The sequence below is a fragment of the Euleptes europaea genome, chromosome 10 (genome assembly GCF_029931775.1).
Source record: "Euleptes europaea isolate rEulEur1 chromosome 10, rEulEur1.hap1, whole genome shotgun sequence".
NCBI classification, from domain to species: domain Eukaryota; kingdom Metazoa; phylum Chordata; class Lepidosauria; order Squamata; family Sphaerodactylidae; genus Euleptes; species Euleptes europaea.
Genome location: NC_079321.1, coordinates 7,304,045 through 7,330,150, shown reverse-complemented (window position 1 = coordinate 7,330,150; position 26,106 = coordinate 7,304,045). Strand labels below are relative to the sequence as shown.

Sequence of the window (26,106 nt, the reverse complement as noted above, 5' to 3'; positions counted from 1 at the left end):
GAAACTATTGGAAGCCACAGTGTAGATGTGCAGTATGGGTCTGTTGAACAGAGGTTCATTGTCACAGAATGATAGATTTGGAAGGGACCACCAGGGTCACCTAGTCCAGCCCCCTGCACAATGCAAGAATTTAACAACTACCTCCCTCACACACACCCAGTGACCCCTACTCCATGCCCAGAAGATGCCCAAGATGCCCTCTTTCTCTTGAACTGCCTAAGGTCATAGAATCAGTCATTAAATGGTGTTGCAGAAGCCCTCTGGGAAGGAGCTGATTTTCACGATTGGGGATCAAGTTCTGCATGCTACAGAACCATAGAGTTGGAAGGGGCCAGACAGGCCATCTAGTCCAACCCCCTGTTTAATGCAGAATCAGCCTGGAGCACCCCTGATAAGTGCTTGTCCAGCCTCTGCTTACAGACTGCAAGTGAGGTAGCTGATTCCACTGCCAAAAAACTCTTACTGTAAATATATATATGTATGTATATATGTGTGTATATATTCCTAATATCCAGCCAGTACCTTTCTGTCCGCAATTTAAACCCATTATTGCAACTCCTGTCCTCTGCTGCCGACAGGAACAGCTCCCTGCCCTCCTCTAAGTGACAGCCCTTCAGATACGTAAAGACAGCAATCATGTCCCCCCTCAATAGGGTTGCCAACCTCCAGGTACTAGCTGGAGTTCTCCTGCTATTCCTACTGATCTCCAGCCAATAGAGATGAGTTCACCTGGAGAAAATGGCCGGTTTGGCAATTGGACTCTATGGCACTGAAGTCCTCCATTCCCCAGGCTCCTTTCCAAAAATCTCCAGGTATTTCCCAACCCGGAGCTGGCAACCCTGCCCCTCAACCTCCTCTTCTCCAGACTAAACATTCCCACCTCCCTCAGCCTTTCCTCGCAGGGCTTGGTCTCCAGGCCCCGATCACCCTCGTCGCTCTCCTCTGCACTCGCTTGATTCTGTCCGCATCCTTTTTGAAGTGAGGCCTCCAGAACTGCACACAGTACTATCTGGACAGAGAGGCTGGGAAAGCTTCCCCGTTCATTCTCTGTGGAATTACGAGCTTACATGTTAATCCTGCAATAGTACTGATTTGTCCACAGCGCACCCTCCACGCTGTGCCCAAAGAGTGATGCAGAGTTAGATTGGTGTATTGCTCAAGGCATCCTGACGCACACAAGCTAGGCTACGCCTGTTCTTCGAGTCCTTAAAACTAATGCCAGTGTTCGCCTCTGTGGGGGTTACAAAGCACACTGGAAACAAAACATTTAAGCATAACCTGCACCCGATTCCTACCATTATCCAGGTATTGTATGCTCTTGCATCAGCAAGGTGTTTTGCTTGGGTTTTTGCCAGACTTGATCTAGCTCATGTATATCAGCAATTAATACCCAATGACAGGGTTTCTGGAGTCCAGACGTATCAAGATTTCCAGTACAGGTTCCCCAGTTTGGAACTACAGGTTGAGTATCCCTTATCCGAAAATCCGATATCCAAAATGATCCAAAGTCCAAAACTTTTTGAACAGCCACAAAGGGTAATAAAATGGCATGGGTAATAAAATGGCATGTGTGCAGGCCAGCCACACCAACGGCAGGTTCCCCACAATTACCCACAAGCACAAAATATTGCATAAAATTACCTTTAGGCTGTGTATATAAGATGCATATAAAACATAAATGAATTTTGTGTTGGGTCTCATCCCCAAGATATCTCATTATGTATATGCAAATATTCCAAAATCTGAAATCCGAAACACTTTTGGTCCCAAGCATTTTGGAGAAGGGATACTCAACCTGTACTGTGTCACCAAAAACTTCCCTCCTGGTTTCTAGAAGTACTGTTGGCAAGAATTCCATACACAAGTCCTTCTGAAGAGAAGTTCATACAAAGGCATTGTTCAGATATAACCCCACATCATTGTATCCCGCAGAACCTCCACTGATTGTGGCTCTTTCTTCTGACGCAAGAGGTTCTTCTGCTAGTACAAGACTTCTTTGGTGTTACATGGGTGATCCTTGAAGATCCTTGAGCTCACTTGCTCTCCTGTCGTTTCCTTGTCCCTTTGTGAATGGCTCAAGAAAGATTGTTGCTTTTGCGGCAAACCTTAGTTGGCTGTTGTATTTGAAAAACTTTGGTGGCTTACTCTCTGCCCTTCAAGCCACTAAGAGGAAATGTCTTTTTGGAACTTCTAGTTTTACTTTCTTGGGACACACAATGGGATATCATAGCTGGGCGACCAAATTTGGCGTACATCCAACGGAGGACAGTTCCTAAGGTGATACGCGATACCGCCTTAACAGAATGCAGAAAAGATATTCAAGCCTTTCTAAAACGAATCAACATTTCTCATGCATTCTTGAAAGATAAAGGCTGCATTCAATCTGTGTTTGTCCAGGGCATTTGATGGTGTAACAGAATCCTGCCGTTGCTACCCAGGTAAAGGGCTGTTCTGCACGCTTGACTTACTCCTGATTTTCTTGGCTGTTGATCCACAAGCATTGGAATCAGTTTGGGCACGGTTCTTCCACACCTCTGCCCACCCTCTGCATTTTTACAGTTGTAGAGTCCGTTTTTCTTCTTCCACCTGTGCCTTAAATAATCAGGATTTTCAAGGGAGGGTGCTGTTATAATCAGTGGCGTCATTGGTGTCGTCACAGGAACCCCCCTTTTTTAAAAAAGCCCCTAAAATATTGATATATCAATATACCTTTGTAGAAGAGGAAGAAGAAGAGCTGGTTTTTGTATGCTGACTTTCTCTACCACTTAAGGAAGAATCAAACCGGCTTACAATCACCTTCCCTTCCCCTCCCCACCACAGACACCCTGTGAGGTAGGTGAGGCTGAGAGAGTGTGACTAGTCCAAGGTCACCCAGCTGGCTTCACGTGGAGGAGTGGGGGAAACAAATCCAGTTCACCAGATTAGCCTCCGCCGCTCATGTGGAGGAGTGGGGAATCAAACCCAGTTCTCCAGATCAGAGTCCACCACTCCAAACCACCACTCTTAACCACTACACCATGCTGGCTCCCAGGTTTGGAGAAGTAATGCTGACCAAAAGCATGGTCTCCTTTTTTATATGTTTATTGGCAGACAGCTAGCTGTATTGTGGTATCCATTTCTATTGCTACCAGTACGAAATAAGACTTTTCTCTGAAGTTGTGTTTTTTTTTAAATCGAGCAGAAAAACACTTGGTGGTTTTTAACGTTTTATTTGCTTCCATCCCAGTCTTGCTAGAGGGCTAAGTGGTGAAGTCGTTTTCGATACTTTCTTATAATTCAGAGCTTGAATATTTCTGGTGTGTGCCAACATTTTTAAACATTAACTTCTCCATTCATATGCATCATCATTCTTAATAAACGTTCTGGATATCTTGAGCCATGATTTCGCATTTAAGCACCTTTTCGATGCAGATTGTGCTGCCTGCATTTGGCCCTTTAGATATTCCATCCGGCTGTCTAAATTATTTTAACTGACATAGTTTCTAATTTACTCTCTCCAGTTGAGAGAGCTTCCTGTAGCTTGTCTATTTTAGCATTTAATTGCTCTATACTTTCACAAATTAGATTCTGTAGTGATCTATTTTGCTTTACTGGCGAAGCAGTGATCTGTTCAGCATAGCCTTCGCAATATGGAACTTGTGATGTAGCTTTAAAGGACCGTCTTCCAGGAACTTCTGGACTTGTTTCACCTTGGAGCGATCACAGCAAATGAAAAGTAATATTGCCAGCATGTCTAGCACTCAGACTCAATAAAGTGTTTCCGTCTTTTTCTTCGGTTACAATCCTGTCGTTTGCGACTTACGCACCGCACGCTTAAGGATGCAGTTCTGTACACAGTTCAGAACATAAGTAGAGCCATGCTGGGTCAGACCAAAGGCCCATCAGGTCCACAAATATGTGTACATAGAGGCTAACCAGCTGCCTCTAGAAAGCCCACAAGCAGGATGACTGCGACCGCATCCTCCCACCTCTGCTCCCCAACCACTGATATAAAGAAGATACTGGAGCAGATATTAAAGAGATCAACCTGCGAGCATCTGAAAAACAACTCGGTGATACGGGGAAGTCAGCATGGATTTGTCCCCAATGGTCCTGCCGGACCGACCTCATTTCCTTCTTCAGTTGAGTGACGAGCTTACTGGAGCAAGGAAATGTGGTTGATGTTGTTTACCTAGGTTTCAGAAAGGCTTTTGACAGCGTTCCCCATGATGTTTTGATGGGTAAACTAGAAGACTGTGGACTGGACCCTGGGATTGTTTAGGTGGATAGGGAACTGGTCGGAGAACCGCACTCAAAGAGTAGTTGTCAATAGCATTTCATCTGAATGGAGGGAGGTATCCAGTGGGATGACTCCCAAGTTGGCAGCCATGACCATATCCTGTGGCAGTGAATTCCACAAATTAACTATGTGCTATATAAAGTAGTTCCTTGTGTCTATCCTGAATCTCTACAAATCTGACTTTTTTAAACTACCAAATGAAGTTCAAGATGGTAAGACAAAATGACGAACATCAACGGTTTTGTGATGTGGTTAGGGTTGCCAGGTCCCCCCTGGCCACCAGCGGGAGTGGTGGTGGTGGTAGGGTTGCCAGCTCCAGGTTGGGAAATTCCTGGAGATTTGGGGATGAAGCCTCGTGAGGACAGGGACCTCAGTGGGGTGCAATGCCGCAGAGTCCATCCTCCAAAGCAGCCATTTTCTCCAGGGGAAGTGATCTTTGTAGTCTGGAGATGAGCTGTCATTCTGGGAGTTCCCCAGTGCCCACCTGGAGGCTGGCATCCTTAGATGCAGTTTAGAAAGGGATCCCTTTTGAACGACTGGTTGTTGGAATGGTTTAGGATTATCGTATTAAGAGGCAGAAGCAGCAGAAGTGGAGTCCGAGATAAATTAAGGAGAGAGAAGCGGGGATCACGTGACAGCAGTAGCTGCTGCTTTTCTCTGCATGCCCCCCCCCCCCCACACCGGCTATGAAAGATCAGGCACAAAACTCTTTTGGCATGCAGTAAACTGGATTTTAACTTTCAGGAAAACTTGAATGCCGCAAGAAATGAGCACCCCTTAAGTTGAATTCGCTTGCATGCTTTGCTTTGATTGAGGTACTTTACCTATTCAGAATGACTTCAGAAAAGCATGAGGCAGAATTTTTTTCAACTGACGTCTAGGAATCCCTGAGTACCTGCAAGGGTTCCTTTCTCACGCTCAACTAGTTAATGTGAAAATGGAGCATTTGGTATAGGAAGGGGGGGGTGGACTCTTTGTCCTCAGGGGAAAGGGAAGGAATCACTTTCCTCCTCTTTTGAAGGGTGGGAACTTGAAGGGCTGCCTCTGTCCACAGTCTCCTAACTTTCGGGTCACCTCCGAGCACTAGCTGGAAAACACGTTGATTGGTTGGTGAGGACCAATAGCTCTGTTCCAATAATTCTAATTGCTTGAGCATCACTAAGGAGATATAGTCCTAATGGAGTCACCAAAGTTACTTCAGGTTAAAAAAAAAAACTCGAATTGGTTTCCGCTCCATTTTCCAAAGCAAAGTATGTTCAGCCTGAAGAATAGGTTTAGCCTGAAGAGGAGAAGATTGAGAGGGGATATGATAACCATCTTCAAGTATTTGAAGGGCTGTCGTATAGAGGGTGGTGCCGAGTTGTTTCTGTTGTTGGACCAGAACCAACGGGTTGAACTTAAATCAAACGAGTTTCCGTCTAGACATTAGGAGGACTTTTCTAACAGAGCGTTTCCTCAGTGGAACAGGCTTCCTCGGGAGGTGGTAAGCGCTCCTTCCCTGGAGGTTTCTAAGCAGCGGCTAGATGGCCATCTGTCAGCAATGCTGATTCTATGACCTTAGACAGATCATGAGAGGGAGGGCATCTTGGCCATCTTCTGGGCGTGTAGGGCTCACTTGGGGTGGGGGGAGGTAGTTGTGAATTTCCTGCATTGTGCAGGGGGTTGGACTAGATGACCCTGGTGGTCCCTTCCAACTCTATGATTCTGTGATTCTAAAGGGTTGCAGCCTAGAGATAAAGAGATCCATAGGCAATGGACAATGGCATTCTTCCCTGTCTGTCAGATTCTAGCCACTAGACAACATGGTCTGTCCTTTCCAAACAAAGGGAAGGGCAGGATATAAAGAGCTCATCACACAGTTGGAACGACAGACTCCATCTGAGATCATACCTCCAGCCCGGTGTAACATCAGTGGTCGTTACTAACACGCAAGTACAAATTTGACTCTCCAACCTGTGCCAGCAATGTCAGGGTGTTTGTAATATTGGAGAGTGTTGATTGGTAATTAAGGTGTGGCACCCGTTATTTTTAAGTAAAAGTTCATGCTTCATTAGTTCTGTATTGTTCTAGCAAAGGAACAAGTTTGTACATAAGCACCGACCCTGCCGACAGGTTTTGAGCATGTTGCCAAATAACTGAACTATTAGAAGATAGCACACAATTTCTGCTTTATATCTGATTCTTGCTCTTAAGACTTTAAATTAGAGGAAGTTGGGGGAAACTCCAAATATTCTTGGATGAGATTGAGTATCCGGTCAAATTTCAATCCACTTTCAATCTTGGTTTGGAAACTACTTTGGTTGCCTGATTTTTCTGGGGGAGATGGCAAGTGATGTGAGGAAGCCTGTTCCACTGAGGAACCGCTCTGTTAGAAAATTCTTCCTAATGTCTAGATGGAAACTCTTGATTTAATTTCAACCCCGTTGGTTCTGGTCCGACCTTCTGGGGCAACAGAAAACAACTTGGCACCCTCCTAGATTTTCCTAGATCTCTTACCGGCTTTCCTCACATTCACACTACCAAAGACACTAACCATTAATGACTGCTAAACGGCACATTTGGGATGGGGAAGGAGTTTCCAGTGAGGAGCTTCGATCTTCTGGGCAAGTTGGCAGAGATCTCATCTCTGCTTCATGCCGTATGAGGCTCTTGCAGCAGATTACTCTGTACCCCAAACACATTTTGTACTCAGCTGCGGCAGATTTCCCCCACACACAAACACCCTCCACTATACGATACCTCCAAACCTATTAAAGAGCCATCTGTTTCAATTTATGCAATAAGGAGGACACTTGGTATTCTTTCTCCTGGGTGTTAGGGAGCTACCCGACTTGTTGGCCTAGAGGTCCCTGTCATGGGTTCTCACAGCATATCTGACAGCAGATTTCCTACCCATCTCCCCATCTTTAACTGTGGCATTCTCCTGTGATTGTCAACATCAGGAACTTGGTTCCTTGGTTGTTTCAGAGGGTAGCTCTCTTGGTCCGCAGTAGAAGAGCTAGATTTGAGTCCTGTCGCACCATATATACCAACAAGGTTTTTGAAGGTATGAGCTTTCAAGAGTCAAAGCTCCCTTCATCAGATACAAGTGGGAATGGAAGCCCCTGAGTCTTTATCTCCCAGTCAGAAGTTGGGATGGGGTGTTGCAGAGCAAGGAGGCAGGAGGCAGCAGTACAATGAAAAATTAAAAACATTAAAAAAAAATCTATAAAATTCTATAAAAACACACAAACAATACCAAGAGACATTATTGGGGGGCGGGGGGGGGATGTTCCAAATGAAAATTTAAAAGTCTTCACCCGCTGGTGGGAGACAGACAGGGAGTTCCAAAGTTTTGGTGCCGAGAAAGCCCTTTCTCAGTCGCTCCCCATTTATCTTCAGATAGTGGTGGCAACCAAAGTGAACAGGGCCTCCAAAGATGGCCAAAAGGGAGCAGGTGGATTCATATGGGAGAAGGCGGCGCAATAAAAGGGGGGAAAGGGGGGGAACTCCCAGTAGGATTTTTAAAAATGTTTCTGTCAAAGGGATCGGGGCTAAAAAATAGCCTACATAGGGGTTTATGGTGTCTGTCGTATCTCCCGCTACAGTATTGTACAGTATTGGTACAAAACCTCTTAGTGGTGGAAAAACATAGCATCATAGTATTGTTCCAACACTGTAAGTAAAAATGCATGCGAGATTGTGAATCCAGACATCAACACAGATTTGATAGAGAAGATTATTCTAGCTAAGCCAAACTAAACAAAAAGAAAAAATCCTTTTCCTGTTAACCGTTAGGACATAGCAATATGGCCGTGGTTGTCATCTGCCTTGAATAAAACACGCTAATTCAATCATTCAAGCAGCCTTTCCTAAAGATACTTGACATTTCTGCCCAGTAGAATAAGTCAGACTGTAATATGTCATCCCTGAAGAATACGTTGTTGTTTTTTTAAAAAAAACCTAGCCTTATCTGTCAGATTATGCACAGTAATATTATACAAAACTATTAGTGCATGTAGAATTTCAAAAATGCACCAAACACTTGAGAAGGATTTAGGCCCTCTCAGAAGAAATACTTAAGAATATGCAAATAGTCTCGGCTGAATCAAGTTGAACATAGACGACTATTACAAACAAAGCCCGGCCTCTCCTTCCTGGCTGTTGCTGTCAGTCAAATAACTCGATTAAGATCGAAGTTTAGGACAATTTGTAGGAAGGAAAGTGTGGTCAGGCAGTTTCAATGTGTTATTCTACTATGAACAAAAAATAATTGCCTCCTTAGACCAGATAAGTGCAGCGGCTCTCTGAATGCAAATTGAACGGAGGGACCTGCTTTGAAGGCAGTGTATGAAAATGCACACTTTTCTTTGTTAGTTTGTTTGCTGTATGCGTATCGGCAGTTTTCTAATAACATGTACCCCTCACTGTAACTTTGTTGTTGAACTTTTGAGGGGGTAATGGTTGCTCATACTATGGTATTTCCTCGTTACTATGTATGGATGTAAAAGTTGGACAGCGAAGAAAACTGTCAGGAAGAACATCTGACATGAAGAACAGAAAGCTGGGAGGAAGAACATCTAAAATGTGGTGTTGGAGGAGAGTGGTTGGCCACTGTGTGAACAGACTGCTGGACTTGATGGACCTTGGTCTGATCCAGCCTGACCTTTCTTATGTACGGATACCGTGGACCGCCAAAAAGACAAATAAGTGGGTCTAGATCAAATCACGCCTGATCCTAGAAGCTACAATAACTAAAGTGAGGTTAACCTATTTTGGTCACATCCGGAGAAGACAAGAGTCACTGGAAAAGCCCATCATGCTAGGAAAAGTTGGAAGCAGCTGGAAAAGCGGAAGACCCAACATGAGATGGAGTGACTCAAATAAAGGAAGCCACGGCCTTCGGTTTGCAAGACCTGAGCAAGGCTGTCAGTGATAAGATGTTATGGAGGTCGTTAATTCATATGGGTCTCCATAACTTGGAAACGGCAGCACATATCTCACACACACACTGATTACTCTAGGTGATATCTGGTTCAGTTCTTTATTATTATTATTTTTAAACAAGTTCAATTGTTTTATTAATATACAGAAGAATTTAAACACCACTTGCAATCCTTCTCAGGCATCCTCTCCAGCGGCTGGAGCATCACCTCCCTTGGTGTTGCGGGTATAGATCACCTGGGCTCTGTGCTTGGACACGAGCTTGATTAGACCTTTACTGAGGAGCTCCTGGAGCGCCGCTCTGGCCAGCAAGCCTCGGATCTTGAGCCTCTCGGAGACCACGGCCGGCGTGATGAGCTTGTAGTTGGGCACCTCCTTGCAGAGCTTGTCGTACGTGGCTTTGTCGAAGAGGACGAGGTTGTTGAGCTTGTCTCTCACTTTCCCCTTCGACCACTTCTTCTTCTTGGCTTTGCCGCCGGACTTGTTGACGGGGTCCTTGTCCTTCTTGGCCGACTTGCCCGCGTCCTTCTTCTTCTTGTCGTCCTTGGGAGGCATAGTGGCGGCGGCGGCTGCTCGGCCTGGCGGCTTCCGGCTGAAAAGGAAGGAGGCGCGCGGGCCGGGCCAGGAGACCCCGTGGCGGAGGAGCGCTTCCACTAGTTCTTTATTATTATAGTCCACGACCAGTAGGTATATAAAGGAAACATTAATTACAGAAAGAATAAAATTACATACAAATGATCTTGATAAACACAAGATAGTCCTAATAGATACCAGCTAAAACTACACGTATCTGTCAGCAATTTAACACTTCGACATTCTCCTGGGCAAATAGTAGAGATTAAGTCATTTCAGGAACTAAAAAAACTGCCATTCTTCAGGATTGAAGGCCCTTCTCAATTTTTCCTTGATTATAGACCTGGGTGCAAAACCGGGCAACCAATCATGTCGTTTGGTGGTTCTTAGAAGCTATTAAAGTCTAATGTTGTTAGATCTTCCGGGAAACCTTTCTAGCAATGGTCCGATAGTTCTGCTACGAATTTTATTGTGTAAGGCACACTCAAATAACAGGTGCTTGATCGAGTCTCTTTTTGTGGGCAGACACATAAGTGATACCTAATTTATGTTGTTCTCCTTGTAGGTTTGGAGCTACCCACCTCCATAGTGTCATAATTTAATAACCCAAACAACTCTTTCTTTTGTCTGCACATTGTATAGATAAAACATTAATATAATTTTATTTTTATAACCATATTATTTCATGACATTTTGTTTTTAAAGGAATCTCCTTCTGGACGCCGGAAAGCTCTTGCCACCAGCAATATTAACATGAAGCAATACGCAAGCCCCATGCCGACGCAGACTGACGTCAAGTTAAAATTCAAGCCTTTGTCTAAGAAAGTCGTGTCTGCCACCTTGCAGTTCTCTTTATCATGCATTTTCCTGAGGGAAGGAAAAGCAACGTAAGTAACATCCAAATTGCAAGATGTTGTAGTTCCGCTGTACACTGCATTGATCAGGCCGCTACTGGAGTATTATGTGCAGTTCTGGAGACCCCGCTTCAAACAGGATGTGGACAGAATGGAGCGGGTGCAGAGGAGAGCGACGAGGATGATCAGGGGAGACCAAGCCTTACGAGGAAAGACTGAAGGAGTTGGAAATGTTCAGTCTGGAGAAAAGGAGGTTGGGGGGGCATGGTTGCTCTCTTTAAGTATTTGAAGTGTTGTCACTTAGAGGAGCGCAGGGAGCTGTTCCTGTTGGCAGCAGAGGATAGGACTCACAATAATGGGTTTAAATTGCAGACGGAAAGGTACTGGCTGGATATTAGGGAAATTTTTTTACAGTAAGTGTTGTTCGACAGTGGAATCAGCTACCTAGGGAGGTGGTGAGCTCCCCCTCACTGGCAGCCTTTAAGCAGAGGCTGGACAAGCACTTGTCAGGGATGCTGTAGGCTGATCCTGCATTGAGCAGGGGGTTGGACTAGATGGCCTGTCTGGCCCCTTCCAACTCTATGATTCTATGCTTCTAAGTTTTGAGCAAGGCGGTAAGGCTGATTTTTCCTCCCTCCCCCCGCATTACAATGAGTTCCCTTGGAGTAAAAAGTATGTTTCCTGGATGTAGTTACGGGTATTGAGAAAATTGTCCACCGTGTCCACCACACTGTCAGAATTGATTACAGTTGTTTAATGTGACTGCAGAGAGGGCACAGGGGCTAAACAGTGTGCTATGGGTTGGGAATTTGTGGTGTGGTGTCACCTCAGTCATGAACTGCCGCAGGACCTCAGCCAAGCAACTGTTCTCTTAGCCAAAGCCCCTCATTTGGTATGTGAGGTAATAGTAGCCTGTTTTACAGAGCTGAAGTTGAGAATTACAAAGATGATTCAGGTGAAGGTCTGTGGCACTAAGGGAAAACCACATATAACCACTAAGGAGAGTCGGTGTGGTGTATTGGTTAAGAGCAATGGTTTGGAGCGGTGGACTTTAATCTGGAAAACCGAGTTTGATTCCCCACTCCTCCATATGAGCAGCAGAGGCTAATCTGGTGAACTGGGGTGGTTTCCCTGCTCCTCCACATGAAGCCAGCTGGGTGACCTTGGGCTAGTCACAGCTGTCTTAGAACTCTCTCAGCCCCACCTCCCTCACAGGATTTCTGTTGTGGGGAGAGGAAGGGAAGGTGATTGTAGGCCTGTTTGATTCTTCCTTAAGTGGTAGCGAAAGTTGGCATATAAAAAACTAACTCTTCTCTCTTTTTCTCTCTCATGACTGATCATTTTCATAAAGGTAAAGGGTGCCTTTGAGTCGCAACTGACTCATGGCAACCCATGAGGGGCTGTGGCCCAGTTGTAGAGCATCTGCTTGGCATGCAGAAGGTTTCAGGTTCAATCCCTGGCATCTCCAGTTAAAGGGACTAAGCAATTAGGTGATGGGAAAGACCTCTGCCTGAAACCCTGGAGAATCACTGCCTGAGACCCTGGAGACAGTAATGACTTTGATGGACCAAGGGTCTGATTCAGTATAAGGCAGCTTCATGTGTGTTCATGTTCATGAAGCTCCACCTCATGGGGCTTTCAAGGCAAGGGACAAACAGAGGTGGTTGGCCATTGCCTGCCTCTGCATATCAGCCCCAGCAAGAGGCTTTCAAGGCAAGTGAGAAGCAGAGGAGATTTGCCATTGCCTTCCTCTGCAGAGCCTTCCTTGGTGGTCTCCCATCCAATTACTGACTCTGTTCAGCTTCCGAGCTCTAACAAGAGCAGGCTAGTCAAGGCCACTGGGGCTTCTGCATTCATTCTTAGCAGTCTTCTACAAGTTGCTGCACTACAAGCTGTCATGTAAGTGTAAGCGTCCCTAGTATGGCTTGTCTCCTTGATTTAGTATGGTGCAGTCCAGTTGTATTGATATTCTTTCAATCGCTTCATGACATAGTCCCCCCCCCCAGCGCCCCAATAAAACAGGTTGGAATTGGTTCATTTCCTTGGGCTGAGATACATTTGATTGGCAGATAGTTCAAGGTGATTCATAGCTATTGATCTAAATAAAGATGTAGCTGTTGGTACAAACAGGTCTGAGCACTGCAATCAGGGAATTCTTGGATATTGCATCAAGTGAGATGCTAGACGTTCATGTTGTCAACAATTTATATGACATAGATAAATTGATTTTTTTAAGGGACGAAGACATGCAAAGCCTGGCTAGTCTGATGAGCATGAAGCAAGCAGACATTGGCAATTTAGATGACTTTGAGGAAGATAATGAAGATGATGAAGAAAATAGAGTCAACCAGGAGGAAAAGGCAGCAAAAATCACAGGTTTGTCTTTTCCAAAAAGAGGGTGACATTGAAAATACTTTCTGACTAGCCTGTAATGGTCTTAAAGCATTTTTCCTTTGAAGCAAGTATTGAGTACAATTTATATTATAATATTCTAATCTGCATTTTTGCCTAAACCATAAATGACCAGCCTCAGGAACATTATAGGAGAAGCAGCACAGATAGCTGACATTTGGGACATTCCCAGACAGTAGCAGTGATTTTGGTGATGGCCGACGTTCCTGTCTACCTCTTCTGAGTTGTATTGCTTCTCGATCACGGGCTTAGTAGCAAAACCACGTCAAGGCACTAGTGAGGGCCCGTATGTCATTTAGCACATTTCAGAGGCCTGCTGGGACAGTGACGTATTGCTCTCAGGAGAAGAAGTGTGGGGCTGGCAGCCTGAAGTTCTCCCTGACCTGAAGTTAGCTCCTAGGAGCTCTCATGGGTTGGATCCAACTGGCTTTTCTAGAGATGGAAAAGGGAGGAGGGCGTTCCCTCAGACCACCCCAAAAAGCTATCCTGGGGATCTTGGGACCTACATGGACAAAAGGCATGTGGGACAGAAGTTGGAAAAAGGAAGGGGATTAAGTGTGAATGAAAAAGCTGGCTGGATCCAACCCCATATGTGGGAGAGAGTGGCTTTCTTGGGTGGTTGGTCCCATGTGTATCCGTTAAACCAGGAGTGTCAAACTCAATTGTTATGAGGGCCAGATATGACATAAATGTCACTTGGTCAGGCCAGGCCATGCCTCAGCAGTCCAGATCAAGAGTTGGGGAGTGGCTGCCTTGGCCTGCTCGCAGGCTAGATAAGAGCTCTCGGGCTGGATCCAGCCCGCGGGCCTTATATTTGACACCCTGAGTCAAATTTTAAAATGCCATTCAGGGCACTGCTGTAGTAACTGGACCTGAACCCAACTGGAGAAAGTCTTTTTTTTTTTTAATAAATATTTTTGTTAATTTCTAGTATTAAATGGGAATACAGGAAAGGGAAAAGGGTAAGGAAAAACATAAACAAAAGAAACAGTCATATTTTTTACCCCCTTAACAAGGTTAAAATTGTCATCAGTTTTTAACATGTTATGTTACTTCATCAACTTTATTTTCATAACAATTATCAAATTTATTGTTGCTTTTTGGTTTTAATAAATTCATAGAAGGTGTGCCATTTGTCTTTTTTTGAATTTTGAGTGTCTGTTTGTAATAGTTCTGTTAGGTGTGCCATTGATATGAATTCATATGCTTTATCAATCCAGAGTTCAATTTTAGGTATTTTTTCTGTTTTCCACAGTGAAGCTAGGACTATTCTTGCCGCTGTTATTAGATATTTTAGTATGATCTGTTGGTCTTTAGTACATGCGTCTGGTATTTTACTCAGGAGAAAAAGTTTGGGGTCGTATGTAATAGGTTGACCGACTATAGTTTCTATGTTCCTATGAATTTTCTTCAACTGGAGAAAGTCTTGATAAAGGCAAATGCTTTCTCCCCCTGTAAGAAACTCAGCGATGCACTCTTTAATCTAGGCCAGTGTCCAGCCCAAATCATGGAGAGGATTATAAGCAGTGGGGATTGCACTAGACAGGAAAGTGATTGTAAGAGGAAGCACTACCAGAACTGCAAACACACCGGAGTCATAATTTAAAAACAACACCACACACACTGGAGTCATAGAGGAAGCACTGGAAGCACTACCAGAACTGCAAACACACTGGAGTCATAATTAAACACACACACACTGGAGTCATAGAGGAAGCACTGAAAGCACTACCAGAACTGCAAACACACTGGAGTCATAATTAAAACACACACACACACACACACACACACACACACACACACACACTGGAGTCATAGCAGTTCTATCTGTTGAATTCATTGTTGTTATGGTGGAATTGTCCTCTGTTAATTTACACATGCAAATACTTTTTTGACATTTTCCAGTCCAGAAGGACTGTTAATTGGTATAAAAGTAAACGCAGGAAAGGATGCTAACAGTGGAAATGGATGAACTAAGTATCAATATTATTAGCTAAATTATTGCAGAGGAACGCATGCACATACCCATCAATCGAGGTGATCCCATAAGTTGGTCATAAAAGAAAGGGTACAATAGGTTTTAAGTGGATTAATTATACAGTTTGGTTAGCTCAGTTTAGGACTTCTCGATTCTTTAACTTTACGTTGATTGGGCAGGAAAGATGGATACTGTACATCCAAAATGGCAATAGTACAGCTAATAGGGAAACATAATCTCCAATAAGTATATGGCTACATTGCTATCATAGATGCATTTACTTTTAAGTTATGTTCTTTATACCTGCTGCTTTCGCAGTTAGTCATCTTTTTGCCCGTCTCACATCATAAGAAGCCAAAAATGGTCTGGATCACATTTCTGTTTGCTCAGCAAAAGCAATTTTTCAATCCATACGATCATCCTGTTTTCCTACTCCGTAATGTCTATTTCTTAAAATTACCCGTGCATGTTCTCTATAATTCTAGTCTTCCCCTGTCTCTGTCAAATAATTTCTAAATAGTGCAAAGTACCAGATTTTGCAGCTCAAGGAAACTTATGCATATTAAACAAATATTTTCTCACTTTGCATGAACGATCTGCCATAGTGACATTTCCCAGAAGCAGTATCATGACCATGATTCAAGATACAACTGAAAGCTTCAACAGCCAAGATCGATGCCATAACTGCAGGGTTAGTGGAGTTGGTGGTCAGCTCAAGAAGTTTTGGGGAAACCTGTGGGGTCTTCTATTAGTCCAACCCGCGCCCCTCCCTGGTCAAATGGCGGCCTGCACATTGGATTATTGTTACGTACAGTGGTGAAAATCAGAGTTTCAAGATAGAAATGTTTCAGAAGGTAGCCATGTTGGTCTGCAGGAGAATAACTAGATCCAAGTCCAGTAGCATCTTAGAGACCAACAATATTGGGGGGGGGGGGGTATAAGCTTTCGAGCCCTGACCTGGATGACCCAGGCTAGCCTGATCTCGTCAGATCTCAGAAGCTAAGCAGGGTCAGCCCTGGTTAGTATTTGGATGGGAGACCATCAAGGAATACAGACTTAAAATGCACAGACTTAAAATTTTGCTGAGCAGAGGAAGACACTAGCACACCACCTCTGTTAGTCTCTTGCCATGAAAACCCCCAAAGAGGTCGGCATAAGTCGGCTGCGACTTGACGGCACTTTACACACACACACACACACACACACACACACACACACACACACAAGCTTTCGAAGGGAGCTTTGACTCTTGAAAGCTTTTTGATCTCTAAGGTGCTACTGAACTCGAATCTAGTGACTTAAAATGTATACAGCGTGTTACAAAAATGTTTGATTTAGCTAGCCACTTGCTTGGGTCTGATATGACCGTGTGTTTAAATTGTAGGTTGGCTGAGTTCTAACTGTTTAATAACTTCTGCCACTAATTACGATGGGTAGCCGTGTTTAATCTTTCTGTAGCCTTAGAAAAGAGCACGAGTTCAGTACCACCTTCAAGACTAACAAAATTTCTGGCAGGGTGTGAGCTTTCGTGGGTCGCAGCTCACTTCTTGTGTCTGACTCACGAAAGCTCATAACCCTGCCAGAAATTTTGTTAGTCTTGAGATGCTACTGGCCTCTTGCTCTTTTCTACTGCCACTAATTGAAAAGAGACATTTCCATATCAACTTTACGTGATAATATTAATTATTCAGTCTGTCTGTGCTGAATATTTGGATGCGACTGATTACTGCAAATCTACTGATAACTTTTTGTCCAGAGAATATGCCCAGTAGCATTTCATTTTTGTTAAAAATGCTGAAGAAAGACTTCAGACAGGTGCACAGAGACGTTAAGTATAACCCGTGATGATTCTCCTCTCTAAAACACAACATGTTCCTTAAATTAACACGTGTCTCCTTTCTTTCCCTTTTTATCTTCTTTCTAATAACAGCATGCTTTGTACTCTTTTTTTTAACAATAACCTTGCCTTACCATTGTCTTGACCGGCTTCTGTTTACAGAAATTGTAAACCAGTTGAATGCTCTGAGCAGCTTAGACGAAGAGCAAGAGGACTGCACAAAACCTATGCTTTCCACTAAATCAGCCAGTTCCTCTGAAGGTCTATGAGCTTTCCTCCTCCTCTTTCTTTTTTTCCTAGTTGTCTGTGTTTTCTGTGCTCTTCCCTTGACCTTACCCCTTGGCATCTGTTTCGTAAAATGCTGCATGTTGTCTGTTTGCTTGATATCCATTGCGGCCTTTTAAAGTAATTTGTAGTACAACCAAAAGATGACAGCGTGGTTATGGGTGACCGTGTAAGGCACTCCTTTGGCTGAAAACAACATATGATTCAGCACAAGCTGGGTATTTTTAAAGCATAGCCAGTGGTTTGCCTGGCATGACCAGTATGCAGCATGTAGACTTTTCTTCTTAGTAATGGGAAAACTGGTAGTGGTGGTGGGAGTTAATTTTTTTTTGTTTTTTGTATTTTGGTACGTAAGATTCCCCCCTCCCCAGAGGTATAGCAGTATTTCCCCCCTTTTAAAAACGGGCTAGTGAACATCAACTACTTGCTTGGCCCCTTTTAGAGATGCTGGGAATTGAACTTGGAACCTTCTGCATGCCAAGCAGATGCTCTACCACTGAGCCACGGCCCCTCCCCTAATAAGAAAACTCCCTCACATGAACACATGAAGCTGCCTTATACCGCATCAGAACTTTGGTCCATCAAAGTCAGTATTGTCTACTCAGACTGGCACCGGCTCTCCAGGGTCTCAGGCAGGGGTCTTTCACATCACCTATTTGCCTGGTCCCTTTAACTGGAGATGCTGGGGATTGAACCTGGGACCTCTTGCATTCCAAGCAAATGCTCTACAAACTGAGCTACAGCCACAGCCCCTCCCCTAAACCTGTGCCTGGTTCTGTTTGTCTCATTGAACAAGAAGCATTGGTGTGCTACAAAGTACACAGGTATAGTTTTGCAGTAGAGCTTCTGCACCGATTCACTGTCCTTTGCAGAATAAAATGTTTGTTTGAGTTGCCCCCGCCCAGCCCGCGCCGTGTCTACACTGACCAACTCTTTCCTTTGTTTCTCAGAACTTATCAACAAGCTTAATTTCCTGGATGAAGAGGACCGAGGCGTGACCGATCCCAGCTCAGACCCGTTCCTAGATCCCAGTAGGACAGAACTCAACCCTTTCGGAGACCCTGAAATGGAAGGTATCGAATGTTTCCTGTGACGTTTCTCTGACATTTATGATCTTTGGGCAGCTTTGGAAGTGACAGCAAGCACAGCATGTCCTGATTCTGGCTGTCCTGCCACTGTCGTAATCACATAAGGAACATAAGAAAGGCCCTGCTGGGTCAGACCAAGGCCCATCAAGTCCAGCAGTCTGTTCACACAGTGGCTAACCAGGTGCCTCTAGGAAGCCCACAAATAAGACGACGGCAGCAACACTGTCCTGCCTGTGTTCCACAGCACCTCTTATAATAGGCATTCTCCTCTGATCCTAGAGAGAATAGGTATACATCATGACTAGTATTCATTTTGACTCGAAGAAGAAGAGTTGGTTTTTATATGCCGACTTTCTCTACCACTTAAGGCAGAATCAAACTGGCTTACAATCACCTTCCCCTCCCCTCAACAGACACCCTGTGAGGTAGGTGAGGCTGAGAGAGCATGACTGGCCCAAGGTCACCCAGCTGGTTTCATGTGTAGGAGCGGGGAAACGAATCCAGTTCACCAGATTAGCCTTCGCCGCTCATGTGGAGGAGTGGAGAATCAAACCCTAGAAGCCATGGATAGCCCCATCCTCCATAAGAAAGGCCCTGCTGGGTCAGACCAAGGTCCATCAAGTCCAGCAGTCTGTTCACACAGTAGACAACCAGGTGCCTCTAGGAAGCCCACAAACAAGACGACTGCAGCAACACTGTCCTGCCTGTGTTCCAAAGCGCCTAATAGAATAGGCATGCTCCTCTGATCCTGGAGAGATTAGGTATGCATCATGACTATTATCCATTTTAACTAGTAGCCATGACTCTCCTCCATGAACATATCCACTCTCTTCTTAAAGCCTTCCAAGTTGGCAGCCATCACCACATCCTGGGCCAGGGAGTTCCACCATTTAACTATGCATTGTGTGAATAAATCTTTCCTTTTATCTGTTTTGAATCTCTTACCCGCCAACTTCAGCAGATGAGTCCGCATTCTAGCGGTGGACTCTAATCTGGAGAACTGGGTTTGATTCCCCACTCCTCCACATGAGCAGCGGAGGCTAATCTGGTGAACTGGATTTGTTTCCCCACTCCTACACACATGAAGCCTACTGGGTGACCTCGGGCTAGTGACACTCTCCCAGCCTCACCTACCTCACACGGTGTCTGCTGTGGGGGGGGGGAAGGGAAGGTGGATTGTAAGCAGGTTTGAGTCTCCCTTAAGTGGTAGAGAAGGTCAGCATATAAAAACCAACTCTTCTTCTCTGCAGGATATTAGGTTGTATGGTTATCAATGGCAGCATGAGCTCTGCATCTTCTCAACGTCCGCCGTGGGAAAGTGGGGGGTTGAGAGGGTGGACAGAGCAGTAGGACCAGGGCAGACAGATGTAAACGAGGGCAGGCAGCCTTGGCTCCTCGTTGGCACTGACATTGATGCCACTTGTAAGCCTTGTGTGGGCTGGCATATTAAATTTCAGTCATGCCTACAGAGCAGCCACACCACCGAAGCATCCCGGGAACACAGAACACCCACATGGCATCAAGGGGAGAGGCCACCCGAATGAAGCGTGGGTGCTTTCTTGCTCCTACTGGGTCAGGCACAGCGCTGGGCAGAGAACGAACCTTCATGCTAGGGCAGTGAACACACTCTGAAGCATGGCTGTTCAGTAGTCCACTATTACCCATCCTGCAGTCCAGGTGTCCCCAATGTGGGAGCCACGGTGCCCCACAACACCTTTTCCGGCACCCACTAAGTGTTTTTAGAAAGTGGGCGGGGCCAGGTGTTGCTTTTGCCCAGCAAGGCTTTCGATTGGGCACTGGAGATTTGATTGGCTGTGCTGATTTTTTTAAAAAAACGTTGTTTGGGCAGCAGCTGCCACCACCACAGCACAAGGATCTTTGCTGTATGGCTGAAGGGAAGCTGGGGCAACCATTTTGTATCTGGCTCCACCTCCTGCGGCAACCATTTTATAGTTGCGCCCACCGTGCCTTGTCAGAAGGCTCAAAAATGTTGCCTGCAGGCTCAAAAAGGTTGAGGACCTCCCCCCGACCCCGAAATCCACCAGTGTTCTGCCCAACCCTGCTGTAAACTGTTTTCTCTGGTTGTTTATGCATGGGAGTTTTACCTGAGGTTCGTTGCTTGCAGGACCCGCACTTTCCTGCTGGGAGCCTATGCACCAGCAGTCTCCATGCTCAAATCAGGAAGTATTTGAATCCCTGCCCCTTGAAATGCTTCTTCGTAATTGGCTGTTGTGAGAGAAAAGTTCCCTCCGTCCCAAAACTCAATTGCCGCATAAAAAAGCATTTTAAGAACATAAAACAAAAAACGGAGCAATCTGAAAAGAAGGAGGGGGGGAGAAATCCAACCCTCGGTTTTAAAAAGCCAGTGTGGTGTAGTGGCTAAGAGCGGGGGACTCTGATCTGGAAAACCAGGTTTGATTCCCCACTCCTCCACATGAGCGGTGGACTCTACTCTGGTGAACCGGGTTGGTTTCCCCACTCCTGCACATGAAGCCAGCTGGGTGACCTTGGGCCAGTCACAACTCTCTTAGAGCTCTCTCAGTCCCACCTACCTCACAGGGTGCCTGTTGTGGGGAGGGGAGGGGAAGGTGATTGTAAACCAGGTTGCTTCTTCCTTAAGTGGTAGAGAAAGTCGGCATATAAAAACCAACTCTTCTCCTCCTCTTCCCCCTTCTTCGTAATTATACAATGGAGATAATGTAGTAGTGAAGGCAGCTGTTTTGGTTTTGGCATCTTACCATTATGTGTACCAGCATGGGGCAATTGATAGTGTCAGGCTAGCATCTGGGAGACCCAGGTTCAAATTCCCACTCTGCCATGGAAGTTTATTGAGTGACCTTGGGCTAGTCACACTCTCTCTGCCTGACCCACCTCACAGGCTTGTTGTGAGGATAAAATGGAATAGAGGAGAACAACGTAAGCCACTTTTGAGTCCCAATTGGGGAGAAAGGCAAAATATAAATGAATAAATGAATAGATTATACAGACACTCCTTTCCTTTATTATTACGCTCCTCTGACCAAAAGTCTTGAGCAAAAATCAATACACATACAAGATAAAATACAAAAGCAGTAAGCATTAAAATGAAGCATGGCGAATTAAAACCCATCTCTGTAGAGGCAGAAAGAAACCACAGGTGCTAAGAATCTGGTAACAGAATGTGTTATTTCCAGATTGGTGTCTGCCAGGAAAAAAAAGAGATCACAAGGGATTCAACAGGCAGCTGGTATTTAGGAGAAGTGTAACTGAGTGGTATCCATCAATCACAGAATAAGAGGGGCGATCTATGGCCTCTATTACTCCAGATGTACAGCGGCAGTAGCAGTCGGAATATGGAGTCTTAGTGAAGTGTCCCCCCGAGTCGTACCGTTGGCAAGAAATTATACAGCCTGAAAATTCAATCTATTGTGAAATCAAGATCGTTATTATTAATGGAGAATCCGAGATGTAATCTGTCTAGATACAGAGGGGAAAAATACTGAAGATGTTTAAACATTTTTCTTTAAACTTCGGGGGCCGTAGTGATTTTGATTGCCTGTCTGCCCATCCAAAACATACTTTCGAATTCTCCTTTTGCCAGAAGAATAATATTATCTCAGAAAGGGAAGTATGGGCACACAGAGGTTTAAATCGTAAGTAAGCACGGTACATCAGTCTGTAGAATAAGTTAACTGTTTCCTTGATATGGAAGTTAAAAGGGGGGCCTTGACTTAAAACTTCCACAGGGGGATTTGTAAGCACCTTAACTCTTCTATTAAAGTGAATTTTTTTCTCTTCCTAGAATCAAATATTGTATTGTAGTCTTTAAAAAAAACAAGCAGATTTCCCAAAAGTAGAACTTTGTCACTTTGTAATGCTTAAGGGAGGTTTAACCAGTTTACATAGCAATGGCCTTTCCTTTTTAGCTTTTCTTGGATTAGTAATACACCCCAGATTTCTGCTCTAACTACATTTGACAGAAGGATTTAGATTAATTAGTTAATGTTGCAAAGACCTTTGAAGATTTAAGGAACAATAAAAGTGCTAAGTGTTATTACAAGCGATTTGTTGTTTGAGTATACAAACCTCCTTCTTTGAGAGCATGCTTTTCTAGCCTTACCCAGTTTTTTTAAGCTGCTGCACCATTGACATGTCTTCAGTTCTCTGCTGGTGTGTAATATAGATAATTTATTTAAATTCTTTCTGAAAATATAGATGTACCTAAATATTAAGCTGAATAGCACTGACTAGCCTGGTCTTGTCAGAGCTTGGAACTTAAGCAGTCACAGTCAGTACTTGGATGAAAGACCACCAAGGAAGACTGCGGTTGCTATGCGAAGGGAGCCAGTGGTGAACCAACTTGGCTCGTCCCTTGCCTTGAAAATCCCACGGTCCTGGGGTCACCATGAGTTGGTTACGATTAAACATTAACATTAACCACTGGATTCCCTGCACCTGTGTGCAATCAGTACAATCTATTATTCCATTATCATATATTCTAATAGCGAAGTCAGCCAAACTGATGATACTTAAATCTGGTGATTGGAGCTGTGAATGGGCAATACAGATCTTTCTGCAAACCTGAACAATGCCCTGGGTTTGCAGAAAAATCTAAAATCTAGAAAAAAATACATTGAGGGTTTAAAAAACCTTAAAATGATAAAATGGGCACCTGTAGCTTTAAGAAACAGATTCCCTCAGTGGCTGTTGCTAGGCAACCACAGCATTCCAAGGTTTGGTTTCTGTGAGTAAAAGACGGGGGAGGGGGCAGTTTTGGCCATTGAAGGAAGACTCATCGGAGCCTGACCTAACAGCAACCACTGGGTGACTTGATACCACCTGCCTTGCATGACTCACCTAGGCCTGGCTAGGTGATGGCAGCCACCTTTTGAAAGCCAATGTGGTGTAGCAGTTAGAGCTTCAGAGTAGGGTCTGGGAGACTCAGGTTCAAATCCCCATCTTGCTGTGGAAGCTCACTGTGTAATTGGGGGCCAGTCACATACTTTTAGCCTAAGCTACCTCAAAGGGGTGTTGTGAGGAGAAAAAAGGAGGAGAATAATGTAAACTGCTCTGGTCCCCACAGTGGAGAAAAGCGGTATAAATGAAGTAAATAAATAATAAATATAGCTGAAGATGGGAGGTGGATAAAAGGCAGTTTGGTGAAAGGTTGAGGTTAAAATGAGGCAGGAAAATGGGAGAGGATGTGGGGGTTGCCAGGAGGAGGGAAAGAGGAAATAGTGTGGGGAGGGGGATACAGGGGAAAGTAAGATGCCCCCCACAAGTGCCCAAGGGTTCTCTACCCTGCAGGTGGGCCTCACCCAGTGGCCAGCACCACACAACTGGGCCATAGTTTTCCTAGGAAGAAGCTGCTGGGGATGGGGGAGACGGAAACCTGAAGACAAAGGGGCAGATAAATGTTGGTTGGCTGTGGATGGGAAGAGGAGAAGGAAGCAGGAAAAGGGGAGAGGCTAGGGGGGATTTCAGGAAAGGGAAATAGGGAATAGTGGGGGAGGATGAAATGAGATGCATCCCGCAAGTCCTTGTGGGCTCCCACTTGTTTGCTTCATAATAGGTTGTACAGGTCTCACTCTGTAAGCATTATGGCCTTGGATGCTTCTGTGCATAAAGCAAAAAGAAGCCTACCCTGAACAGCAGCAGTGCCTTGAGGTAGAGACTGTCAATAGAACAGCGGCATCTTGGGGCAGCTGCTTCGTGTTGTGGTCCCCTAGTCTCGTCAAAGCAGTAGAATCATAGAATCATCGGGTTGGAAGGGGCCATACAGGCCATCTAGTCCGACCCCCTGCTCAATGCAGGATCAGCCTAGAGCATCCCTGACAAGTGCTTGTCCAGCCTCTGCTTAAAGACCCACCTCCACAGTTGTACCACTGTCGAACAACTCTTACTGTAAAATATTTTTTGCCTAATATCCAGCCAGTACCTTTCCACCCTCAATTTAAACCCATTATTGCGAGTCCTAGCCTCTGCTCCCTGCCCTCCTCTAAGTGACAGCCCTTCATATACTTCAAGAGAGCAATCATGTCTCCCCTCAACCTCCTCTTCTCCAGACTAAACATTCCCAGCTCCCTCAGCCTTTCCTCGTAGGGCTTGGTCTCCAGACCCCTGATCATCCTCGTTGCTCTCCTCTGCACCCGCTCGGTTCTGTCCACATCCTTTTTGAAGTGAGGCCTCCAGACTGCACACAATAGGTGCGGCCTGACCAATGCAGCATACAGCGGAACTATGACATCTTGTAATTTGGATGTTATGCCTCTGTGTCTGAATGGGCAGTGCTCTGATTGTTTCGGTCTCCCGGGTAGACGATTCTGTGAAACTCCTCTTCCCGTAGCCTTGTCTGTACTTGCACTAGATACCAAGGCGCTGAGCCACATTTATCTAACCTGACATTTTCTCATTAGGGTTAGATTTACCTAGAGCACCATGACAAGATGCTTATCTTACCTTACCAGTGTTGTTAAGGATAACTATTTTGTAATCTGCTAAGGTTGATTTATTGGCTAGAAATGTGCCACCCTGCATGACAGATTGGGTCTTCATTCTGTATTGATTTATTTGTGTTTGCTTTATTAAAACATTCATATCCTGCCTTTCTCGCCCTAAACAGCGACTCAAGGCAGCTTATATAACCAGCCATGGTTAGCATCAAAATATTTAAGATCAGGCTGCAAACCTGACACCACGATAACCTCAAGAACTTGTCTCACCTCGTCCCTCACAGGCATAGCACACCATTTGGCCTCAAATTCATCTGAAGGCCCATCTAAAAAGGAGGGTCTTGAATCGCTGGTAAAATTGAGTCTGAGTACAACCCCTCAAACCGTTTCTGGAGCCACTGCTGAAAAGGGGGGCACTAGGGGAGTGGTCAAACAAATGATGCTTAAGAGAGGGTACCAGTGGGAGGAAACTCTGAGAGGACCTGAGGGGCAGAGCAATCCTCAAGGGGGGAGGGCAAAAGGGGATAGGAGCCGGCGTGACCCCTGCACCAGCGTTAGTGTCGCTTGCACCAGCTTAACTGGCAATAACGCTGGCACAGGGCCACTTACACCGGCTCCAAAGAGCAGCGCAGCACAAGACTTGGGCGCCGGTGCAGCCTTGCCAGCAGCGTTTCCTCGGTGCAAGGGCTCGCACCGGCATCAAAGGGGGTGTTCCCGGGGGTGCAGTCGACTTCAGTCAGCTCCCTAATTCCTTTCGCCCCAGGAACGCCCCCTTTTCCAGGCGATAGCTTGCGCCTGCAAAATTGCTGGCGCAACCCCATGAAACCCTATGGAGCAGTTTCACGGGGTTTCGTACAAAATAGCCTTTTTGGCTTGCTGCAGCCGACATCAAGCCGCTCAGGAGGCAGCATGGCTGCACCATCCCCAAACCTGCTCTGTCTCTGACCTGGGCCGGTTCACCCTTCCTTGGCCAACCTGGCGGGCCACAGCTCCCCGCAGCTCACCATATTGATGCCGAACTTAGTGCGGACAGCCGATCAGCATAGCCCGCTGCAGCCCAGAACTCGTGAGCTCACACAATCCACTGGCCTCAGCCTCCCCGGCAGCCAGGATTACAGGCGGTTCCCCAGACACTCCCTAACCACCCCCCCACTCAGGATTGCACTGATAGTCATATCAGGGGGGACAGTCCTTCAGCTAGGCTGGTCCCAGATAGTACAGGGCTTGAAAGGGTTTACTGGCATCTTAAATTGGTCTTGGAACCAAACAGGTAATCAATGAAGGTGTTTCAAGACAATAGCAATATGCTCCCACCTCTGAACTCTTACCAGAAGGTTAGCAACCGTGTTCCATACCAACGGGAGCTTTCAAATAACTTCCAAGGGTAGCCCCACATACAGTGTCTTGCAGTAATCCACCTTTGAAGTTACAGAAGCACAGGTTATT

The 26,106-nt window shown here is 45.3% G+C and overlaps 2 protein-coding genes across 7 annotated transcripts in view; one reads left to right on the top strand and one right to left on the bottom strand.

Moving 5' to 3' along the window:
- Positions 1 to 26,106, top strand: part of EHBP1 (EH domain binding protein 1) — a 313,110-nt gene that overhangs the window by 99,186 nt on the left and 187,818 nt on the right. For 3 of the 6 annotated variants that reach the window (XM_056856268.1, XM_056856270.1, XM_056856267.1), the window contains exons 5-8: positions 10,481 to 10,662; positions 12,866 to 13,005; positions 17,019 to 17,117; positions 18,092 to 18,214. In XM_056856268.1, the coding sequence (XP_056712246.1) occupies positions 10,481 to 10,662; positions 12,866 to 13,005; positions 17,019 to 17,117; positions 18,092 to 18,214 (544 nt within the window). The remainder of the gene's footprint in view (positions 1 to 10,480; positions 10,663 to 12,865; positions 13,006 to 17,018; positions 17,118 to 18,091; positions 18,215 to 26,106) is intronic. The other 3 variants (XM_056856272.1, XM_056856271.1, XM_056856269.1) reach the window with 1 other exon arrangement.
- On the bottom strand, positions 9,362 to 9,766 carry LOC130483507 (40S ribosomal protein S25). Its single transcript, XM_056856273.1, has one exon. The coding sequence runs from the start codon at positions 9,755 to 9,757 to the stop codon at positions 9,380 to 9,382; it is 378 nt and encodes a 125-aa protein (XP_056712251.1). The 5' UTR covers positions 9,758 to 9,766; the 3' UTR covers positions 9,362 to 9,379.

What these genes read in the sequence shown, in the direction of transcription:
- LOC130483507 (XM_056856273.1), bottom strand. Translation starts at nt 9,757, where the DNA reads ATGCCTCCCAAGGACGACAAGAAGAAGAAGGACGCGGGCAAGTCGGCC.